General features: G+C 31.4%; 3 protein-coding genes across 3 annotated transcripts; all 3 read right to left on the bottom strand.

The window, feature by feature from the left end:
- Positions 1–14,161: 14,161 nt before the first annotated feature.
- LOC111042097 (piggyBac transposable element-derived protein 4-like) lies at positions 14,162–17,082 on the bottom strand. The gene is made up of 3 exons (XM_022326582.1): positions 16,877–17,082; positions 15,766–16,084; positions 14,162–15,529 (listed from the first exon to the last, which is right to left on the bottom strand). Exons 1-3 carry the CDS (start codon positions 17,080–17,082, stop codon positions 14,162–14,164), a joined length of 1,893 nt encoding a protein of 630 aa, XP_022182274.1.
- A 2,208-nt stretch (positions 17,083–19,290) lies between these two features.
- Positions 19,291–19,638, bottom strand: LOC111042096. The gene has a single exon (XM_022326581.1). It carries the CDS (start codon positions 19,636–19,638, stop codon positions 19,291–19,293), a length of 348 nt encoding a protein of 115 aa, XP_022182273.1.
- A 26-nt stretch (positions 19,639–19,664) lies between these two features.
- On the bottom strand, positions 19,665–20,252 carry LOC111042094. Its single transcript, XM_022326580.1, has one exon. The coding sequence runs from the start codon at positions 20,250–20,252 to the stop codon at positions 19,665–19,667; it is 588 nt and encodes a 195-aa protein (XP_022182272.1).
- Positions 20,253–21,335: the final 1,083 nt, after the last annotated feature.

Here is a 21,335-nt window from a genome sequence, read left to right as displayed (position 1 = left end):
AATACTTTGAAGCGGCGGTTCGTGAGCATTCTATCTAGGAGTGTGAATAATTTCTTGCATGGGGTGACCTTGGCGAACTTATTCAAAAGACCGTCTCTCCATACTGTGTCATATGCCGCTGACAAATCAATGAACGCTACACTAGTTTTAAATTTCCTTTGGAATCCAGATTCTATTAGAGTTGTGAGCGCTAGCACTTGCTCCTCACATCCTCGGTATTCCCTAAATCCAGCCTGTTCTATTGGTATCACGTCTTCGATATATGGTTGTATACGTTCTAAAATCATTCTTTCTTAGATCTTATACGTAACGCTCAGTAATGATATAGGTCGATAATCTGCGGCTTCGTGGCCATCTTTCCCGGGTTTTAATAACGCAATCACTTTCGCTCTTTTAAATTGTTTTGGTAGTTTAGCAGTTTCTATAATATCGTTATAAAACATAGTTAGCCAGGTATGAGTTCTCGGTCCTGCGAATTTAAAAAACTCAGAATATATCCCATCGAAGCCTGCAGCATTGTTTATTTTGGTTTTCTTTATTGCGTTGCATACATCATTTTGTGTAAAAGCAGCGTCCAGTGTTTGATTCGGTATTAGCATTTTCCTATGATTTCTTAGTTCTGTTTTTATTAATCGTTTATGATCTTTGTCTACTGAAAGTTTCCCAATGCTTTTTAATCTGGTTGCTACACTATTTGGTCTTAAGGTATGCTGACCTTTCGTGATATTATTTGAGGTGCCTAATTTTTTCATTAGGCTCCATGCTTTATGGCTGGTGTGGGTAAAGTCTAGATTTTCTGTCTTTTCATGCCATCTTTGTTTTCTTATTGAGTTTAAGTTGTTAATTAATTCATCCGCTATGTTATTATCTTTTGACCTTTGAAACTCCGCATACAGTTCATTACACGTTTCGTCCCAGCCTGTGATGAACTGCTTCCTGAAACCCCTAGGAATGTGCTTTTTCGCTATCATTTTTAATTGAGTCAATATTTGTTTTATTCAATTTGTAATAAATTAAGTTTCGTGGTGACTGGATTACTGTAGATCCTGTAATTTCACTAGGGTAAAACTCGTAAATTGAATGACTTTGAAGATGATTGCTGAATGATCCTTGAGCTATATTACACATTACTTTTATAGAATTAATCATGTTTAAATGTATAGCTTTTTCTGATCGAAGAGCATCGTACATTGGTTCATAGGTCTGTTTTTAAGCCCGAAAAAAAGCTATACTGTTTGGAATATTTAACCTTAGTATCCCATTACATTTAATGTACATTCTAAAATCGATGTGATAAATAGTAACATTAAAGAATAGCTGTGTTTTATATTCGTTATTAAAAGGAAATAACTCTTTTGAACTTGTATTGTTAATATCTTCTATTTCATAACACCCTTCTATCAGAATAAAAATAAACGTTTTAAAAATATATGTATTACTTGCTGAAAGAATTACTTCTATCTCAAGTTTTTTATTAGTTGAATTTATATTTGGAAATGAATTACAAAACATAACAAAGCTATTTCGGAATCATTGTAAACGTTTAGAGACGGGAAATAATTTGCATATAATGTAGTTGTATTTCCAGTCAACCTTAATGTAGCAGATTTATACATTGTAAAAATTCAAGATATAAATGACCACAGTTAAATGTATTGAAATCTTGATAGTTAGAATAGTTATATACTATTTTAAACTTTTTAAAATAATGCTGTAATTCAATTGGTGGAGGTAAATTACCGAAGCTATCAAAATAAACAATTTTGTCCTGATTTTTATGAAACGCTACCCAATGACTTCCGTCTCCTGAAGATATGTCCAAGTTTAATATGCCGCATTCAATTGCATACGGGTTTTTAGGTAAGTTATCACGTGAAAAGGCTAAACGAAAATGATTGATTTTCAACTTTCTAACATATTTTATAAGATCTTGAGACGACAGCGGTCTGTCAGGTAGCGTTTTTATCAGTTTTTTTTCTTCATTCCATTTTTGGCCGAGTAGAAACCATCATCTTTTTCTTTTCGAATTTTGATAAGCATTATACACACCAGCACCTCCAGACATCAGACTACCAAATGCTGACAGACCTGCAAATATAGGTATTAAGGGAACTACACCCCCTGACTGACCTTTTGCTAAGATCAACCTTTTCCCACCATTATTTTTCTTTAACGTTCTTTTTTTTTGCCGCTAGCACACCATTTCTTTTCGTAACACGTTTCCGTTTACCTTTACAACACATACCTATTTTTCTTCTAGCTTTCATTGCGTTTTATACCGCGTACGCAAATAACTTCTCTTTTCTAGGAGTATCTTTTGCTTTAAATCTTTCTCAAGCACGATTTTCCAACACTTAATCAGCTTTATGTCTATCGTCTAAATTTTTACTCGTTGCATACACAATATCGTGATCACGACAAGCCGCGTCCAATGGGTTTATTCCTTCATCACCGTGCTCTAGCCTATTTTTTAACTTCGTACCAGGTCCTGGTAGGTTAAATACTGATAGCCTGGGATATGAGCTTCAACTGGGAGACTATTTATAAGAAAGTTTACAAATTCTTTACCAGTCTTACTTGATGTGCACGTTGAGCATCTATAAAGCACTTAAATGACTTGACAGATGCAACAGCATTATTAAGGACTAATGTGGGAGCTTGAAGAATTTTATTAGTAGCGTTGAAATGATCCAGAATTTCGTTCCAAAATGCACAATATATACCTGTTTCTAACTTACACATCTAGTTGTATAGTCCATTTGCTTCATCGCGTGTTTTTGGTAACTCATTTAAATTATTAGATACTGTCAAGAGAAGATTTTATTTGAGAATATCCATGAAATAATGCTTTAGTTGCGTCAGATCGACATGACCAGCGAGTGGTGGAAATTCTTCAAAACTATATTTTTTTTAAATATAGTTTGAGAACCCAAATTGCAATTTTTTTATATTTCTGATTCGAGTCTCGGGGGCCCCTAAAATTTGGGGGCCCGGGGCATATGCCCTTAATTCCCCCCGTCAAATCCAGCCCTGTATGCACTTAAATAACTTAAACTTTTTTTTGGACTGCATGTAATGAATGCATGTATAGAAACGCTCTTTTATGTATGGTTATTACAACTGTTTAGTGATGAGTTTCTGGATTGAAATATTTTTATATCCGTGTAAATGTTTTCCCAAACAGTATCTATATTGGGGTAATGTAGTGTATTGTGGTTTCGGTCTGTTTCCCGAAATGTCAAAAAAAACCACCAAATTAAAAAAATAATATTATTTAAAATGCACTTACTTGATTACCCTAAACTACAATAGTTTTATTTAACTAATGGCCTTTGTTGTCGATTAAAAAAAAATAGTTTTATTTTATGATTTTTATTCACAGTGTTACCTTCTGCAATATTTATATGTTTTATTGTAATGTAACAAAATCCCGATCCTCCAGTTGAAATGTAAGTTATTTATTCGGATATACCCCTCCAAGAGAAAGCAAGGAATTCGGACGACCCGATTTTTATTTATTTTTTTTGGCATGCAATTCGGATGCACCGGAGATTATATAAGCAGTTCTTTTATTTATTTCTCACCTTCTATTCTGTACGCTCAGGTACAATAGTGCGTATTTTAAAGTTGTACCACAGTTCAGGTGTGGGGTTAATACTGAAATTGTGCGGTAAATCGGTCGTGTGTGTGCGCTAGACTCAATAGTTTTTTTTTGGATACATATGCATATAAAGCGTTAGGGTTACGCGAACGTGAATATTATTCGAGTAATATTTATTTTGTAATAATTTGTACTGCGTGTACGAAGACCAGCAGTGGCGTATATAGGAATTATTTTCACTATGGGCCAATTTATCACCAGAATACATAGCTACAAGTTACAACTGGAACATTTTTTAGGTGGCCAAGTGGTTTTAATTATGACATAAATGATACAAGTAGAGATATTTTAATTTATAAATACATATTTATTAATATTTAGTCTTATAGATTTATTCGATAAAATTCATTTTTCTATTTTTTTTATAAACATATTTACTATTTCTTCTACATTGATTGGAATGTTACGATGAATTGTCATCAATGCAAGGCCTGACAATCTAACGTTTCCTTGTTCATTCCTCAAAAACGTTTTAAGTCGACCTAGTGTTGAAAAACTCCTTTCAACCGATGCAGTAGTAACAGGTATAGTGCATATTTTTAACAGAACATGTGTAACAATCTGACTACGTTCGTTTGATGGTGTTGAGAATAAATGAACAAGAGTTTGGTTTTTCTTTATAATTTGAATACTTTTTATTTAATTAATACAAAACACAATAAATTTATTAAGTCCAAAATGACTATTTTAAATAATGAAGACTAGCGAGATGTGACTTTCATATCCTAGCTCCTAGCTCTTCGTTGGTGTTGGTCCGTCTATCTCGGTGGTGTTAGTCCGGCTAGCTCGGTGTTGTTGGTCCGTCTACCGAAGCCTATTCGAGTGACGTATTTTATAATGGTGATCCTTGGATCATATCCCTGCCTATTATCCTACTACTTTACCATATAAGGTCATTCCGTGGGCGGCAATCTGATCGTTGTCATCTCTATAGAGTCAACACAACACTTTTAGTGTGAACTATTTTAATAATATTCATATAAGTAGTTATATATCTATGAACATATACGTTTCGAGGCCACCCGCAATTTATCATAACGAATAGGCGCTTTGTAGGCCTCCTTCAACTATTATATATATAGAGTTCTTGTTCTTTGAAGTTACATTGTTTATTTATAATATTTAAACAAAGTCGCAGCTCGCTACACATGCATCGTGGGAAATTCATTTCTGTTACATTTTTTTAATGCTTCGATAGCATTTTTTGGAATGCTGTTCGAAGAATCTAAAGAAAATAATTTCCATTTATTTTTCCTTAGTCTCCATACACCTTCAATAATCGATGGAATAAAGTTATCTTCAAAATCAGTTTGATAAAAGTTAATGGCATGTAATACATTAGAATAACTTGAATTAATCGCATAAAATGGTACATTTTGTTGAAGACTAATATATAATTATATATAACGAATTATATTCGTTAGTAGACATTCCAGAGTTGGCTTAAACAAACAATTATATGTAGTGTAACCAAAAAAAAATTATGTTTATTTGTTTAAAATACTTCACGATGGTGATGACATTTCGGCAGAAATTACTATGTTATATGTTAATAGCAAACATTTTTTTAGGGATCTAAAGCCATGATTCTATATGTTATAATGAGTTATACCTAGGTATAATGAATAATATAAGTATTCATTTATAAAAATATACAATTATGCAAATTGCATAAAAATTCCACAAAGGTATTATAAATTATTATTGATAAATAATTCATAAATAAATTTAATTTTTAACCAACTTAAAACAACTTGTTGTTCACTAGAATAACACTATGTCTATATATATATATTGATCTTGTGTGAAACTGCACTTGGCTAACTCTGAATTTATGCATTTTACATTATATCAATATAAATATTTAATGAGAGCCAAGCGTGGTCACAAACTTTTTATCCACAAGGGTAAATATTGAAGCGATCCGCCCAAACTTACAAACATTTGAAAACTGAATGCCAAATAAAAGTATGTTTGTGACACCACTGGGGAATCTGTGTAACATAGAACTAATAATAATTCTGATTACTCTTGATTATTTATTGACAAAATGTTTCCATTTGTACTCCTTTATATACTAATGCAATTTACGACGCTGTTATAGAAATATACGATTGAGTGATAAACATTTCCAATGCTATTAATTTTATGTTCAACAACAGTTATTACTTATGTCTAATGTTTTTTGTTTTAAATTCAGTTTTAAAAACATACATACCGACATATAAGTATCAGTCGTAAATTCATCAGAATTTATAAGCCGTATAAAACTTAAAAATTTCATTTAATTGCTTAAAATCTATATAATATATTTTATTTTATATATAAGGTACATAGTTATACAACATATAAACTGTAAGTAATGTATAAATTATAAAATTAAGGTTTCAAATATTAATTTTAAAAAAATTATACAGCTGAAATTTTAAATACAAAATAATATACTAGGTACCTACATATATTTTATTCTAAGTTTATCATTAAAAAAAAAATTTAAATATACATAAAAAAGACAAAATACAACTTTAAGAATTATGAGCTGAAGAATACATTGTTGAGTAATAGGGATGGGACATGAACTTTAATAAACTAATTTAGTGATTTATTTTTCAATTAATTGAACTGGTTCATATAGTTCAGGGAATCATGGTTCAACTTGTTTATTTATTTGTGAACCCCACAGATAAGTAAATTTAATTGAATCATTACTCAATTCTTCGGCGAGTTATTTCATATCATTATCATACAAATTTAAATTAAATGAATACAAAATCATTTTTTATAAGAATGTTAATATCCTGTAATAATGTAAAAAATGTTAATAAGAAGTCACTATTTCTATTTTTCAGTTTTTATAGATCAAATTTGAATTTAAATAATATAAAAAAATTAGTTTGTTGCCAACTTAAAAAGACAGTAAATAAAAATCATATACATCTTATATGAAGTTTAATAAAAAATAATAATAAATTAATATTAGTCTCAATAATCTACACACAAAGTATCTATTTAATTAAATTGTTTATTTATTTTAAACCAACAAACCATGTTTAGTTTTCAAAGGTGTCATATTTATCAATAGAGTAATATGGAGAACTGACTGGACAGTGATTTGATATTTTAATCTTTTAGTCGGGTAAATATTTTAACATAAATTAAAACTGCTAGAAAAATTGTATTTCCCAAAAATTATTTTAGCACATTTAAAATGTAATTTTATTTCTTTAATTACATTTTAACCGTTTCTTATTTTATTTTATTGTATCTATTAATAAGAAAAATTTCAATCCTCTAATGTAGAGTTCAATTATAGAAAAATACAAAATATGTAATATCTATTTATTGGATTCTGTAATTTGTAATTTAGTTTTATAAAATAGTAAGTTTTTGTTCATCAAGTATCAAAAATAGTTGTTAACGAGACATCACTATCATAATTGATGATAAATATTTCCAAAAATATAAAAAAAACGTTTGTATACTTGGTTTATTAAAAAATGTTATAAATCCATAACTTTGTTGGTACCATATAACTGACCAAAAACAAACAGATATTGACTATTATGAATATTTATGTAAATAAATACGAGTGTAGTTAATTATTTTCCTATAAATATTATAATTATTATGAAATCTATAAATTATTATTATGTGTGATGTGTTTGCTTGTCCGTGGTGGTTGAGGGTTAAAAAATGTACATGGTTGGAAATATGTAAAATTGCCAAGGACATTGATGAACCATGCAATAGTATACAATTCAGAGATTATTTACTACCATACTCTATAGATCTTATCATACTGGCATACACTATCAACATAAACGCCATGTGGAACCATTAGTGGAAACAGTTTTTTCACAAGAAGTTTTTCCAAACAGAATAATCTCCCAAATGGCATGGATACATGCATACATCAGTTACTCTATCTTGATGACTAAAATTGAAAAAAAAACAACTGTATTAATTAAATTATTTTGAAAATTGTATTAATTTAATGGCTCAATATTATAATATTAAAAATCAATGAGGTAAAATAGTAGGTAACCAATCAACATTATTCATAGTCTCACGCATAGTTTGTTCCAATGTAATACCTATAGCAAACATTCTATATTTTTTTTTTTGTTACTGAAACTTTGTTGTTCAATTAATTTCGACAGTTATAATAAATTAGAGGAAAATATAAAAAATAAATATACAGTAGAGTTAATTATATAAGCAGCCTAGAATTGAGGATATAAGCAATTCTTGCAAGGATAGCAGGATGGGATTGAGAAGTAAGTATGTGGTAGGAATTGAGAGGGATATTTAGAGAGCGGAGAAAGGAAAAAATATGTAGACGCTCTGCGTGCAGGGCAGGGCAATTAAATAAGATATGATTAATGTCACAAATAGCTTGAGCATGATCAAAAATGCAGAGAGACGAATCGTTAAGAGATAGCTTAAAAGAGTGCGAAGGGAGAAGGGTGTGACGAAAGCAGAAACGGGAAAATGTGCTGATTGCTTTGCGAGATAATTTTGAATTATTGAACCATGGCTTAGATGGAATTATAGCGTTTAATTTTCTGTACCATGTGGCAAGGTGAGGTGGTAGGTTGTTGTAAGAGTCGGACCATAGACAGTAAACCCAAGATTTAAGCTTAGGACAGAAATCAAACCAAGGAATTGGAATATAGGACGGAAGTTGGAGCGATGCTGTATTTTTGGCTAAGCAATCAGCTGTTTCATTACCGGTAATGCCTGTGTGGGCTGGAATCCAGAGAAACTGTAATTCAAAAGCTTTGCCTTCGAGAGAGAATAGAAGATTTCTAATTAGGAATATTGGAGGGTTAGGTGGTGATTTGAATATATTGGAAGAGAGAGATTGGAGGCAGGAGAGTGAGTCAGTGGCGATAAGGAACTTACTTGGTTGTAAGGTAGATATGAGTTGGAGCGATTCAACTACGTCAAAGCATTCTGTAATATAAGATGAGGCTGTTGGAGGTAGGTTGTTAGCGAAAGAGATACATAGCTCCGGAATGAAAAAAGATTATCCGGCGGAAATCGGAGAAACCGAACCGTCAGTGTAGATAAGAATGAACAGTGGGAACGTATTGTGAATAAAGTCTTGAAAAAGACCGTTGACTATATTGGAGGACGATGCTTTAAGAAAGTCGATGGAATGACCAAGGAAGTTTTTATCGCAGTTGATTTTAGGGTAGAATAGTAACGATGGAAAGGTGGCTTCATATAGCGGTAATTTATTAACTTTAAGAATATAGTCACGAGAAGATATAAGGTAATGTGCTACAGAGGCGAGAACTGGAACTGATTTGCTAACATAACGCCAAGCAAAATAAACATCTGTAAAGATGTTAAAAACATTAGAATGATTATTGGACAAATCTGTGAGGAGAAATTTTCGGAGTCATTTGCATCTAAGATTCAGTGGTTGGCAGACCGCTTCGATTTCAATGGTGGGCGATGGAGTTTATTTTAATGCACCGAGGATGGATCTGATACAAGAGGTTTGTAGTTGGTTAAGTTTACAGCTGTGAGAATAAGCAGATGACCCTGAAAAGAAGCACCCTTAATCTAGTTTGGCTCTAATGACTGATTTATAGATGGTTAATAGTGAGAAAGGGTGAGAGCCCCACCATGTGTTTGACACCGATCTAAGAAAATTAGACCACTGGGGCAGAATTTGGTAAGATCATTAATATGAGGCGACCATCTAAGCTTGGAATCAAGGTTTATACCTAAGTATGTGTAATTCGTAACTACAGGAATTATAACATCAATGATCGTCGGGCAGTAATCAAAGCGGCGCCTAGTAAAAATAGTTGCTTTACATTTGTTGTATGCGATAGAGAAGAAGGAAGACGTCAGGGCTTCATTAAGGGACTCTAAAGCATTATTCATGGATGTTACAGCCGCTTCAAGATGTCTATCATGAGTGAAAATAACAATATCGTCGGCATACACAAGGCAGTTATGTCCCAAAGTATTGAGGTGTTCAATAATTCGACACATGTACAAATTAAACAAGATGGGGCTCAAACAACTGCCTTGAGGAAGGCCCGTCGAAGTTGAGCATATGGTGGTGGATCCGAAGGAGGAGAAAAAATGTAGTTGCCTATTGGAGAAAATGAGAGAGATTAGATTAATAAATGTTGGGGGTAAATTTAATGTTACTAGGTGAGATAGTAGTAAGGGAATGTGCATAAAGTCGAAAGCACCTCGAATATCTATGAAGGTAGCGACGAAGAATTCTTTGTTGTTAAAAGATTGATAAATCTGACCAATAAAGTTGGCAAGACAGTCTATGGTTCCTCTACCGCGTCTAAATGCGAACAAGTTGTTAGGTAGTATGGATTTGGATTCGAGCCACCAACCTAACCTCACCGTCGAAGTCACCGTCCTACCCATCACCGTCGTTAAGCCATTGTCACTGAGGCCAACGCGTCCACCGTCATTGTCTGCGTACGTCTTTGTTCTAAATCTTTATTATAATTTTGTTGTGTTAATTTTATTCGTCATCCCAGACGAATCCCCCAGATTGGCCAGTCCCTGTATAACCCTTTACTAATACCTAAATTTGTTTTGTTTTTTGAATTTTTAAAAATAGTAGTCCGCCGCTCACGGCAAAATCAGAAATACAGTTGTTACCATTTATTTACACAATACAGTCCACTAACCTTAGCTGAGCTAACAATTAACATATAACTTTGAGTGTTTATTAAAAGTAAATAGTTAATATAAAATAACTTTAACGATAATAAATATATTTTGAAGTTTGTGTATGAAACTATCTCTGATCTCTTCTGTAATAACTACTCCTATTTATATGAGACATACAGCGATTGAGGAGAGGATGATTGACGTCATAGGACTGGCGTGATGTGTCTTAACTCGGTTTTGGCGAATCAGATGGCAGCATCAATATGATTATCTGGTGGCGTGATGTTGTTCTGACCGACCGTACATTGGAATGACGATTTTATGTAAAACGTCGGTATACTACACCGATGCATTTAAAAATAGATATTCTATATTAACTAATTTTAAACAAAAGATTATTAAAAAAAAATCGTTGCATTTGACGATTTGCAAGACGATTCTATGCAATACCTATGCATTTTTTATCAGAGACATTTATGAACCGACACACATCACAGAGACACAGGGTACAGATAGAGGTCCTTAGAGCGGGTTAGGCAGGCGCGTTTTTTATTTGTGGGCCGAAGGCCGAATTCCTAGGGTGGTTAGAGGCCCCCATGTATGTATACTTTTTTGCTTGTTTGTGATGTTGTTTGGTGAATAAACGATACGGGTTCGGGTGGCAGTATTGTGCTAAACAGTTCCCACCCGTTCCCGGTTTCAGAAGGGAAAAAAAAAAAAAAAAAAAAAAAAGGTACAGATAGAGGTACAGATGGATTTTTAAAGAATAAATAACATGATTTTGTATATAAAAGTTCAGTATGTAATATAGGGTAAACGAATATGTATTGAAGTATGCCTCGTAGCTCAGTCGTATATCAATAATTATTCTCAGTACACGTTGACAATTAATACTATTTCGATAGCAGTTTAATATGTTGTCAACTTCGATTTAACACGTACAAATAATGAAAGGTTTAAATCAGTAGCGCAACCAGAAATATTCCTTTGGGGGGGGGGGGGGGGTTAAACATAAATAATTGTGTTAATAATAAATGTATATTTTATTTGTGTTACCATATTAATAATAAAATGTATGTATAAAAAAAATATAATGAAAATATATCAAATAAAATTATAAAATAAAGTCTAAACGACGCTTTAAATTCGATAAACGCTGTATTACTTCTTCGGAATTGACGTCAATATCATAGTGAATATTGAGAGCAGCTAGTCCATTCATTCTCTATTCAGACGTAGAGTTTCTTAAGTAAATTTTAATACGTTTGAGTGTCGAAAATGATCTTTCAGCTTCGCAAGATGTGACAGGAAGTGTAACCAGTATTTGCAAAAGCTTAAAAACATTTGGAAATAAATCTGAATTGCAATTATTCAATATGTTGATGACATTTTTTGTTTTAATGTTACTATCATCTAGATAACGATTCCATAGAAAAATTTCTGATTTCACAAGATCAGAACTATCAATGTCATTACTGTAAAATTCAACAAGTTCTTTAAGTCTTTCTTCATTGAATGTTGAACTGTTCATTAACATTTGGAATCCACTTATAATGTTTTTATGATTTATAAAACGATCATTCAGTTGTTGAATGTACGAGTCAAGAAAAGGAATAAATAAAGCTATTTAGAAATATTCTTCAGGATCATTTGTTGAAATATTTATGCGGTGTTTTTAGCTCTTAGCTAATCGAGGAATTTCAATTTTAATTTCAAAATCATTTAATCTTTCATTAAGATCATTATATAGTTTGTTCAATTCAAGACTAACATTTTCTCTTATGGACATTAGTTGTTTTTTTACTAAACTTATATGTTCAATTGCGTCAACTAAATCAATATTTGTGGTTTGTAAATACTTACATAGTGAATGAGTATACTGAAAAATATAATTAAGAATAGTCAGGGCTACATTAAATTTCGATGCTTGTAGTGCTAATAGAAGTTGATTTGCTTTACTTGATGTATCACTGTCATTCCACATAATTATTTCTTCTAAACAATTTAAAATTGCAGGAAAAAATTCATAAAATGTTTCAATTGAGTTGCAACGCTCAATCCACCTAGTTGGACATAATCTTTTTAGTTTTTGTTTTTGAGATGAAGATTCGTTTTGTTTTTGTTTGTCTAAATGTGTTGAAAAAAAATGTTGTCTCTTCGGTGTGTTAAAAAAATTATAACATGTTTCTATTGTGTTCATAGTATTCCGTATTCCTTGAATATTACATGCACTTGAGACTGAAAGATTAAGATTATGGGCACTACAATACACATACAATGCACTTGGATGATTATTTCTGATTAAAGCTGAACTCCATTAAATCTCCTACTCATACTTGTCGCCCCATCATAACCTTGACCTCGTAAATTGTTTACATCGACATTCAATTTTTTTAATTCGGTAATTATATTATTCGCTAAACATGTATTGGAATAAATTTTATAAAATCTTCACGAACATTTTTACTGTTCACCGTGTCTACTGCAATTCACAGTATTAGCTTACTTAAAACTTATTGAACACAATAAGTACAGTTAATGTTATTACAGTTAATTACAATGGACTTTATTTTAAATTGTATAACATAAACATAAATATTTTTCTCTCAACATCTGTTCTATACAAACATTAGTAATACATTTGTGATTTGCAAGTTGTGATCTAAATATTTTATCTGTTATGCAAGCACTTTTACGTTTTATTACACGGTTCCTAACATGAAATTTCATTGATTCAGTGTTCACAGTGTCCACTGCCGGTTACAATTGACTTCCTTTTAAATTGTATTTCGATTTATATTACAACCAAAGAGCACAATAATACTTTTATGTTTTCTTACCCAGTTCTTAGTATTTATGCTATACAGTTAATGCATTGTATTCAGCATACATATTATACTAAATGTGTATCATCAGTTGGTTACTCAGCAATGTAGCAAACATTATCAATACAGAAGATATAGCTGTACAATTCAAACCATTTTATAAAAACCACATAATATAAATATTCTACTAACCATAAACTTTACTTCATTTAATCGATAGTTATGGAGTTCGGATAATATAATTTAATGAATTCACTTAAAACCCTTTAAAGGGCATAATTCTATGCTTACAACAGACAAAAAAAAATTATATTTTTCAATTTCTATAGTCTTTAAGACATTAAAAATCATGTTATTTACAACATCCCTCAATCAGGGTAGTTCTGAGGGGTTGTTTTTGAGGTGGTAAATATATTTACCACTGCTCATGTATAATGAAGTAAGGTGGTATATATATTTACCACTGCTCATGTATAATAAAGTAAGGGGGTATATATATTTACCACAGACCATTCACAACTTTTTATATATTATGTACAAAATAATTAAATAATTAAATAAATATTATTTTTTTATTAAAAAACAAAGAAATCAACAAACTAATTAAAAATAAAAAAACAAAATTAAAATTCAGACTCAAATAAAATAAAAGAGTATACAACAAAATATTGCTATTTTAAAATCATAAAAAAAACAGAGTGACAACAAATTATAGAAAGTATTTTAAAATTACAAAACATAGTATTACATAGTATTAAACAAAATAGTAAAACTTAAAAAATAAATAAAGAAGCAAATACATATTATAAACTTAAAACATATTCAAACTTTATAAATTGAATATTCAGACTTAATAAATAATTACAACTAACAAAGTAGAAGTAAATACATCACAAAACCTTACCTTTTTAAAAATTAAAAAAAAACAAAATTAAATTAATAATAATATAAAATATTTCAAACATGCCTACATTTTTAATAAAATGGTATGCATTGTATACAACAAAATAGTGTTTTAGGGGTTCTTGTGGAAGGGTGCAAAACATTCTAAACAAAGTGCAATATCACACATTTTGCAAATAATGTTTGAACGTTTCTGTGTCTCTTTAGTACTACAATATCCACAGCGACGATATGTACCTTTTGTTGGTAAATGATCACCAACATTTTGTAGGTAATATTGGTTGCCAACAATCACTTTTCCAGTTTTTTTTGTCAATTTTCTTTGCATTGACTTTTGAATACCCGGTTTTTTTTTTGAAGAATAATCACCAATTAATTGATTTGCTAATGTTGATCTGAAATTTAGGTGTGTATATTTTGATGATTTTGGGTCATGGAGATTACTAGAAGTTTGATATAGCACAAATGAATTTACTATAGAAGCATCTAGAAGATAATAAAATATTTTTAGCCACCATCTTCTGGACTTCCAGGCCACATTGTAGTAAGAATGAAACTGATCAAAATGGTCGACACCCCCCATATACTTATTATAGTCTACAATAGCAGCTGGAGCCTTCACTACTTGTTTAACTCCTAGATTGTCTCTTCTAGAAACAGAACCAATACAACTGCCATCATGCATATTACTAATTACATTTACACACTTTTTTCCTCTGTCTTTCCATTTACTTATAGTTATTTCATTAGAAGTAACTACATCAAACTGACCTTGTTTTAGTTTTTTGTCATCTTTTAGAACACTAGATGGAAAATATTTTTTATTTGATTTGATAGTACCACATGCAAAATTATTTTTCTCAACCATATTTTTCACCATAGGAATATTACTGAAAAACCCATCAAAATAAAAACAATAGCCTTTGTTGTCATAAAGATTAGCTAAATGTGTCACAACTTTTTCTCCAAGACCAATTTCTGGATCTCCTTGCTTGCCTTGGTATACTTCAAACTGTAGTAGGTATCCAGTCTTAGAACATGCAGCTGCCCAAATTTTTATACCTCGTTTGATTGGTTTAAGTGGCATATATTGTTTAATTGTGGTTCTTCCCTTGAAAGCAACCATACTTTCATCTAGAGCAATATTTCTAGATGGGTTGAAATTTGAAAAAAACTTTTCATTTAGTTTGTTGATCAGCGGTCGCACTTTGTATAATTTATCATAATTAACATGTCCCCGTTTAGGCATAGTTAAATTATTATTCAAATGGAGAAATCGTAGTATAGACAGAAATCTTTTTAATGACATAATAGATGATATCCTTGGGACTTGAAAATTGGCATCTGTTGACCAGTAAGAACGAATAGTAGGTAATTTATGAAATCCCATTATGATGAGACAGCCAAAAAAGGCTTGTAGTTCTTCAATTGAAGTAACAAATTGTTGATTACATTGAGCAGCATATAATTCAGATTGAGTCTTGAAAGTATATAGAATATCATCATCAAAAAACAGTTTAAAAATATCAATTGGACTATTTATATCAACAGGTACTTTGGGTCCAAAAGGTTGTGTGAATTTATATCTCCTAAATGTTTTAGGTCTACAACCTTTTTTTTTCCATTTGAAAATCAATGTTGGTTGAGGAAATTTTTTTTTTTTTTTGTTAATTTGTTGCTTATTGGCAAAATGTTAGGAGAAACAATATTATCTACATTTATTTCAGTAGACACATCACCATTTTCAATTATTTCTATGGGCATACTCATAATGTCAAAATCATTTGGAGAAAAATTGAGAGTAGGTGGTGGTGTGCTACTAGATATACTTGATACTGGTGTGGTTGGTGATTTGGTTACATCTGGTTCATATGCTGGAGAATCAGATTGTGATGAAGTACTTCTTGTATTTTTGTGCTGTGGACTAGTTATTAATAATCCGTCTTCAAAATCTGAATCACCATCAATATCAGAGCATTCAGCTTGCTCATCAGTGATTGAAAATAAATAGTCCCTTACACTATCTTCATCCATACTAAAATCATAAAAATAAATTACTTATTTATTTGATATACCTATACCTGTTTGCTAATAAAATAATATAAGTATAAATTTAAAACATACCTGTATGCTTGAATATATATTAATATAAATTGTGTTTACATCGCAAAGATGCAAATTCACGAACCGTAATCGAATGTAATCAGTTCATTTTCACGACCCTATCATATTTTGAATTTGGATATTATCTTTTCGAAAAGGAGCGAAAAATAATTGATTACTTCATATCATGTTAAATTTTCACGTGATTTAGAAAATAAAACAATCATCGGTGTGGCTACACTGGTTGCTTGATAAATCAAATATTTCAATTATTGTTAAGAACAATTTCACGTGACCAACAAGTGAGCAGTGGTAAATATACTTACCACCTTTTTTTTTTTGTTATATCTACTGACCAATGAAGTCTTAGCAAATAAAACTTATAATTTATTGATGATAAACATTCTAAGAACACATAGACACCAAAATTGGACACTTAACATCAATAATGAGTGTCATATCACACATTTATTGAAAAAAACCTAGTGGTAAATATGGTTACCACTATTCGCTAAAGGGTTAACACATATATACAACGTTTGAATCAATTATTCTAATGTTATTGAGTGCAGCCCTCTTTTTAAACTTCAAGTTTTTATTTATAATTAAAACTAGCTGATCCCGTGCACTTCGTAGCCTGTTAAAAAACCTACCACTTAATCAAGCAGACTTAATCAAATAATAAAGAATAATAATGTATGACAACAAAATTTACAAAATTTACAAAATTTTTCTATAAACTACATTTGATGTTTTTCCTGTTGGTGCTAAATTAACTAAATTTGTGGTTATACTGACTCTGGAGCATGCCACGCAAAATTGTCCATGTGAAAAACAATCCTCTCTTACATCGATCCCTGGAATTTTCAAGGTTTGTCCTTGTGATTTATTTATTGTCATAGCAAAACATACTTTGACAGGAAACTGCATTCTCTTAAATTGGAATGGATAACCTGAATGTCCGTGAAGTTAGCCGCCCAACATCAACCCAACGAATTCATATTTGGTCATCCTTTAGTAAGTCATTAGTAAGTATTTGTAAGCACAAAATCAGAATTTGTAAGTTAACAACTTTCAGATTATCCCTGAAAGTTTAAAACCCGGCTAACTTCACGGGAGCCGGACGATCTTTTTTATCCAAACATCTGAACACACCAAACTTTAGTAAGTCATTAGTAAGTATTTGTAAGCACAAAATCAGAATTTGTAAGTCAACAACTTTCAGATTATCCCTGAAAGTTTGCCAGCCGGGTCACTTCAACTTTTCGAAAGTTTTATTCCACCCCCGCAAAGTAGTCCATTAGTAAGTATTTGTAAGAGCAAATTCGAACTTTTAAAGTGATTATTTTCAAAGTTATGGCGCCCTAAAGTTTAGCCAGCCGGGTCACTTAAACTTTTCGAAATTTTTTTTCCACCCCCGCATAGTAGTCCATTAGTAAGTATTTGTAAGAGCAAATTCGAACTTTGAAAGTTATTATTTTCAAAGTTTTGGCACCCTAAAGTTTAGCCAGCCGGGTCACTTAAACTTTTCGAAAGGGTAGGTTGCTAAAATACAATTTTTCTGAGCTATTATCTTTACAATTACCATGACCAAAGTTTTTTTACTATAAACTTTATAAAATTGTTATAAATAATATTAAAATATCTAATATGATTTTAAATATTTTATAATACTTATTAATATTAGGTACACTATAAACTCCCATGTATAGAAAACAGAAAGAGAATACATATTAAACATCTTCTATTATTATTATCGTTTCGTCGCCTAAAATAATGTTGTATGGGTATTATAGTTAGTATAAGATATTATAGCATAATATATTATTATGATGTAATGTATAATTATTGTATATATCTACGCGACAGTGGGATCACTAAAACGCTGCTATCAGCAAATGAGCGGCGCAAGCGACCGATGGCTTCTCATGGCAACGCGAGAGCCGGAAGTGTAGTATTTAGTGTAGTGCAGATGTGCAGTACAGTTCAGAAAATCGTAGTTTTAATAAATCAAACTAATTTTACTGTAAATATATTATCAGTGTTCTTGTTTATCCATGTACAACCCTCATCTTATAACCACAGCGGCGAATACATCAATTTCAATGTATAACATGTGTACCTGTAAAACCTACATATGGTGTATTGAGAAGTTAACTTTTTTTGTACAGTAGCAAACACTTTCAACTTTACTACTATTTCTATATAAAAAAAAAAAGGTTGGCAAGTTCCTGCACAGTTGATTATAAGTTGGTCACTGTATATTAGCAGTGTTCGGACTAGATAAGTATTTTTTTATCTAGATAAAGATAAAGGTAAATACATTTTAATCTAGATAAAAAAAAAGATACAATTATATTTTATAAATGGTTTTAAATGTTGGTATATTTTAGTTGGGCACTAGGAACATAATAATAATCATGATATAAATAAAAATAATTATATTATTTATAAACCATAAACTTTGTTTGAGAATCTGTATAAATATTAAAAAGTTTTGTATAATTTCGCGATTTTTATGAATAAAAACACCATATGTAGGTTTTACAGGTACACATGTTATACATTGAAATTGATGTATTCGCCGCTGTGGTTATAAGTTTATAGTGTACCTAATATTAATAAGTATTATAAAATATTTAAAATCATATTAGATATTTTAATATTATTTATAACAATTTTATAAAGTTTATAGTAAAAAAACTTTGGTCATGGTAATTGTAAAGATAATAGCTCAGAAAAATTGTATTTTAGCAACCTACCCTTTCGAAAAGTTTAAGTGACCCGGCTGGCTAAACTTTAGGGCGCCATAACTTTGAAAATAATCACTTTAAAAGTTCGAATTTGCTCTTACAAATACTTACTAATGGACTACTTTGCGGGGGTGGAATAAAACTTTCGAAAAGTTGAAGTGACCCGGCTGGCAAACTTTCAGGGATAATCTGAAAGTTGTTGACTTACAAATTCTGATTTTGTGCTTACAAATACTTACTAATGACTTACTAAAGTTTGGTGTGTTCAGATGTTTGGATAAAAAAGATCGTCCGGCTCCCGTGAAGTTAGCCGGGTTTTAAACTTTCAGGGATAATCTGAAAGTTGTTAACTTACAAATTCTGATTTTGTGCTTACAAATACTTACTAATGACTTACTAAAGGATGACCAAATATGAATTCGTTGGGTTGATGTTGGGCGGCTAACTTCACGGACATATAACCTGATGGTATCATTGGTATGCGAGGAATAAAAACTGATTCACTTTTTGCATATCCAGTCATAATTTGAGCTTCTATCAGATTTTTTTGTAGATCAGTAATACGTAGACGAGTCCCATTGCACAATTTTGGTGGACTAAGATTTCTTAGAAGCATTATAGGAGTACCAATTTTTAATGTTAATAAATGTGGTGGGAATCCAGTAGGGTTGAGTGAATTTAGAAATTCTACGGGATAATTAACTGCATCATCTATTTCCAGCACCGAATTCATTGTATTCCATTTTTTTTGGCTTGAAATTAGCCCAATAATATATTGTTTATTTCTGCTGCCGTATCATTTTTTGATGTCAAAATGGCCCTTTCACATAACCAGTCCATTGATATTTCTTTGAGGTTTTCGATGCCGGGGTATATTTTGTATGTATGTTCTTGTAAAGTATTAACAATGGTACTTAATCCTGTCGGCAAAGTAATTTTTTCTTCACATTCTGGATATTTTCCATCTCCAATTTTTAAGAGTAGCTCAGAAAACTGTTCAGCAGTCTTGTCTCCTTTTAAATGTACTCGCATATTTTTGGTCAAAGAAAATTTTTCTATTTTTGGCCACAAATATGAAGACCTGATGCATGCAGCGATTTCATTAGCTCGAGTTCCTCTGGGTACGATTGGTAGAGTTTGTCGAAAAACTCCAGCTAGCAGTACTGTGACTCCTCCCATTAATAAATTCGAATTCCTTAGAACCTTCAGACAGTTGTTTAAAGCCTCAAATCCTTTTTTATGAGACAATGGACTTTCATCCCAAATTATGAGCTTGCATTTTTTCAAAACATTTACCATATTAAATTGTTTATTAATATTGCACGTTGGAATCTCGATGGTGTTCATATTGAGTGGCGACTTGAAAGCAGAATGAGCAGTTTTCCTCCATGTAAAAGCGTAGCTGCAATTTCTGATGATGCAGCTGCAATTACAATTACATATGTGCTTCTTACCTTCGCCAAAAGTATATTGATTAAGTGGGTTTTACCAGTTCCGCCAGGTGCGTCTAAAAATATACATTTTCCTAAATTTAATTTGATACTATTTAAAGTTTGTCTGTAAACAAACCACTGTTCCTCATTCATAGAGGGTTCATTTTGCAAAACAATTTCATGTAAAACATTTAAATCATAGCTTGTTTCTTTTAAGTATTCTCTATTTTCTAAAAGGATCTTAAAGGAGTTGGCAAACCATATTCTTTTAAGTTATTTCCACCTAGATTCAAAACAAAGTCTTCAATTAACACAAACACTTATTATAAAGTTTACTGTCTGTTATATTATTTTCTAGATGTTGTCTGTAATATTGTCGCCGAATATCGTCTGAAAAATCGTCCTTATACTTAGTCCAAAGACTTGAAGCATCTGAGGGATGGCAAAATATTAATATTACCCTGAAAAGTTCTTGCATTTTATTAGGTGAACGACATAATGCTGCTTCTTCTAAAGCAAAATCCCACTGATTGTCATCTTCTAATAATCCAAGTGCTTTACATGTGGCCTGGAATGTTTGGTACTCGATATTGTTCACAGCCTTCAAAAATGAATACGTTGTTGGACCTTTTCCTTAATGAAGAAGAAGACGTAGATGGTAACATACAACATTGTTTGGGTCAATTGTATAAACTCTACCCAAAGCTAAATCTTTCTTAATTCCTGGCCAACCTTCGACATTCTGGCCATGTTTACGTGTAACGAAATTCTTATTTTTCAACACATAATACGAAGCAACTTGTGGATAAAGCAATGTTCTTGCAAAATTATCGGTTTGACATATCTGGAAAAAAGCCTGAAGTGTTGATGTTGGTGGATTTTCTATTGTTTTGGCAGCATTATTTGCTGTGAAGTAGACACGTTGTCCATTTTCTAGGTGAACATCAAGATGAGTAATAGCTGGATACCTATCGTGTATATGAAAACCTAAAATTTT

Source organism: Myzus persicae, unplaced genomic scaffold, assembly GCF_001856785.1.
Source record: "Myzus persicae strain clone G006 unplaced genomic scaffold, MPER_G0061.0, whole genome shotgun sequence".
Lineage (NCBI taxonomy): Eukaryota > Metazoa > Arthropoda > Insecta > Hemiptera > Aphididae > Myzus > Myzus persicae.
This window is presented reverse-complemented; position numbering and strand designations above follow the sequence as displayed.